The 3,163-nt window shown below is 52.4% G+C and overlaps 1 protein-coding gene across 2 annotated transcripts in view; it reads right to left on the bottom strand.

Moving 5' to 3' along the window:
- Positions 1–3,163, bottom strand: part of Commd10 (COMM domain containing 10) — an 81,184-nt gene that overhangs the window by 66,151 nt on the left and 11,870 nt on the right. For both annotated transcript variants that reach the window (XM_013016116.1, XM_013016115.1), the window contains one exon: positions 1,627–1,737. In XM_013016116.1, coding sequence (XP_012871570.1) covers positions 1,627–1,737 — 111 coding nt within the window. The remainder of the gene's footprint in view (positions 1–1,626; positions 1,738–3,163) is intronic.

Below are 3,163 nucleotides of genomic sequence, written 5' to 3'. Positions count from 1 at the left end.
CCAGGACACCTGCTCTGTCTCTCACCTTCTACAGCAGCTTCCAGGACACCTGCTCTGTCTCTCACCTTCTACAGCAGCTTCCCCTTAAGCCCTGCCCCGAGCAGGCTGCCCAGGGACCTGGTTTCTCTACTGAAGCAGGATGAAGGATGTGTAATCTGCATAAGGATACAGAAGGCTGGGGGGAGGAAGAGGACTGTAGTTCGAGGTCAGCTGGGCAAAAAGAATATGAGACTTCATCTCCTCACCAAACAAGCCTGGCATTATAGTCCATGTCTACTATAATCCCAGCTGTGAAGGAAATGGAGGTAGGAGGATCATGGCTCAGGGCCAGCCTCCCCTTCCCCCCCACCTTTAAGGGTGAGACTCTTATTTGAAAATTAACTAAGGCGGGGCTGGGAAGGTGGCTCAAGTGGTAGAGCGCTAGCCTTGAGCTGAAGAGCTGAGGGACAGCGCCCAGGCCCAGAGTACAGGCCCCACGACTGGATCAAAAAAAAAAAAAAACGAAAGAAAGAAAATTAACTAAGGCAAAAAAGTGCTGGAGTGGGTTGATGGGACATCAATCCACAATCCACAATCACTGGACGGACTGCACAAACGACTTAGGATACCTTCATATCTGAAAATTCTGAAAGCCTCTGTAACATTAATGTGATTTAACTAAGACTCAGAGTTTAACATATAAAAAAGTGCTGGGGGCATGACTCAAGTGCCTAATAAGCTAAGGCCAAACGCCAGTGCTGCCCAAAAAGAAACAAGGGGAAGGGCCCTGCCTCCGTTCACAGAATGCCTAGTGCCCAGCCACTGCCTCCCGCTGAGATCCCCCCCACCCCCCACAGCCGGCCAAGCTTACGCCTGCCCAGAAGACAAGCTCAAATCTAGCAGAGGGGAAAGCGCAGAGGACGAACAGTGTGCTGCCCCACGAGGAGGGACAGAGGCGCCAGGGGTGAAGGTGAAGTCGAGGCTGGGGCTGAGCCGTGCCTGTGGGGTGAGGAGAAGGGAGACACAGACGGGAGCTCAGGGAGGGGTGAGCAGCTTACTACCCCTCCCTAGTCAGACACACCGCCCATCACTGCTCTGACTTCTCCCATGGAAGGAATCTGCTTCCTCTTCCAAAGAATTCAAACCTTGCACAACTGTCTCATGTTCGTGAAGTCTCAATTCACACGGTCAAATCTTTACCAACAACATTCAACTTTTGTGCAGAATCCAATAAGCAAAAATTGGGATTATCTGAATGTTTTACTACACTGAGATGCCACTGAGATGCTTTTTTTGTTGTTGTTGTTGGTCGTGGGTCTTGAACTCTGGGCCTGGGCACTGTCCCTCAGCTCTTCAGCGCAAGGTGAGCCCTCTACTATTTGAGCCACAGCACCACACCTGTTTTCTGGTGGTTTACTGGAGATAAGAGTCTGTCTCATGGACTTCCCTGCCCGGGCTGGCTTTGAACCGCAAGCCTCAGATCTCAGCCTCCTGAGAAGCCAGGATGCCAGGCGGGAGCCACCGGCCCCTTCTTAAAGTAACAGTCACGGCCTCCATCATCCACACGCAACAAAGCAGTGTCACAGATCCCACACCAACACAAATACATACTGACCCACAGTTAGGGAACCTGAGGCATAAAAATACCTGCTCTAAAATGAAGGCTACTGTTTCAAGAACGAGGTGAAGATCCTGCTTCTCTAGAGAAAATGCAGCTTGAAGCTTTTCCTCCTCTTCTTCGCTGAAACTGCTCTCGGCCTGCAATTACAAAGAGCAACTGATTAGCACCCGTTCAGGCACCCAAAAGCCATCCTTGGCAGAAGACTGGTTCATTCATACACAACATGAGATCTTAGAGAAAACAGGCTCATCCATCTGAGAATCAAGAACCTGAAAGAGAAGAATCCATGATGACAAGAGGGAAGTGCTTGTGAGCGTCTACGAGGCCTGGCCCGCACTGGAGAACTGCAGCAAACGCACTTCTCGGGACCCCTTCTGGTCATCATTAGAGCAGGAGCTCCACGCTGCTGTGCCCTGGAAAAGTTCGGACGCCCGGGTGATTTCTCACCTTCCTTTTTTTTTTTTTTTTTTTTTTGGGTCCGGTTGTGGGGCCTGAACTCTGGGCCTGGGCGCTGTCCCTCAGCTCTTCAGCTCAAGGCGAGCGCTCTACCACTTGAGCCACAGCACCACTTCTGGCTTTTTTCTTTTTGCTTGTGTGGTGCTGAGGAATCGAACCCAGGGCCTCAGGCATGCAAGGCAAGCGCTCTACCACTGAGCCACCTTCCCAGCCCCCTCACCTTCCTTTTTTAATCTCTATTCGTGTTGTGCCTGTATTTCCCAATTCTTCCCTTTCATTTCCAGACATGGTTGAGTGTGTACACAGCCACGTCCATCCCCAGCCTGCATCTGGTCTGCCACGGTCAGGCAGGCCCGACTTCTCAGGCGCACAGCCTCGGGGACACGCCGCCTGCAAGCTCCTCTCTGGAGCCAGCCACAGAGCTGCAGCTGCCTGAGCTGCACCTGCGGCCGCACGCGTCTAAGTTCCCAGCTCCGGAGTCCCTCCCAGTCCCTCCGTGTTGCCCAAGATGGCACGCTGGGTGCGACAATTCAGGACACTAGAGAAGCCTGGCGATTAATGCCAGCAGCTGCATTACACACTGTACCAAACACACACGGTAAATCCTATCACATGCACACACACACACACACACACACACACACACACACACACACACACACACACACAGAGGACACTAGAGAACCCTGGTGATTAATGCCAGCAGCTCCATTACATACTGTACCAAACACACACGGTAAATCCTATCACGTGCACACACGCGCACGCACACCCCAAATCACAGATCATCTGTGTATACAAAGACAGGACAGGAGGGCAGCTCAGAGGACTCCACAGTGTATCCTCGGCCCCGCAACGCTGCCGACGCTGTTGGTTTCTTCGGTTGATTCCTACGAGGAGTTATGAGGAACCAGTCTGGACAAAACAGACACCCAGTGTGTGCCCATAAGGGGAACACCTGGCAAAATCAAAGCACCTAGCTGTTGACAGTGAGAGTGGCAGCGGCGACCCTCTTCACCCTGCTTGTCCCCAGGCACAAGACAACTGGACAGACAGAAAGCACAGAAGGACGGACAGGACACCCTGATGACCACTGCTGGCCTGAAG

This window comes from Dipodomys ordii, unplaced genomic scaffold (assembly GCF_000151885.1).
Source record: "Dipodomys ordii isolate 6190 unplaced genomic scaffold, Dord_2.0 Scaffold29, whole genome shotgun sequence".
In the NCBI taxonomy this organism is placed as follows: domain Eukaryota; kingdom Metazoa; phylum Chordata; class Mammalia; order Rodentia; family Heteromyidae; genus Dipodomys; species Dipodomys ordii.
Note: the sequence above shows the minus strand (reverse complement) of the source record. Positions and strands in the feature narration are given on the sequence as shown.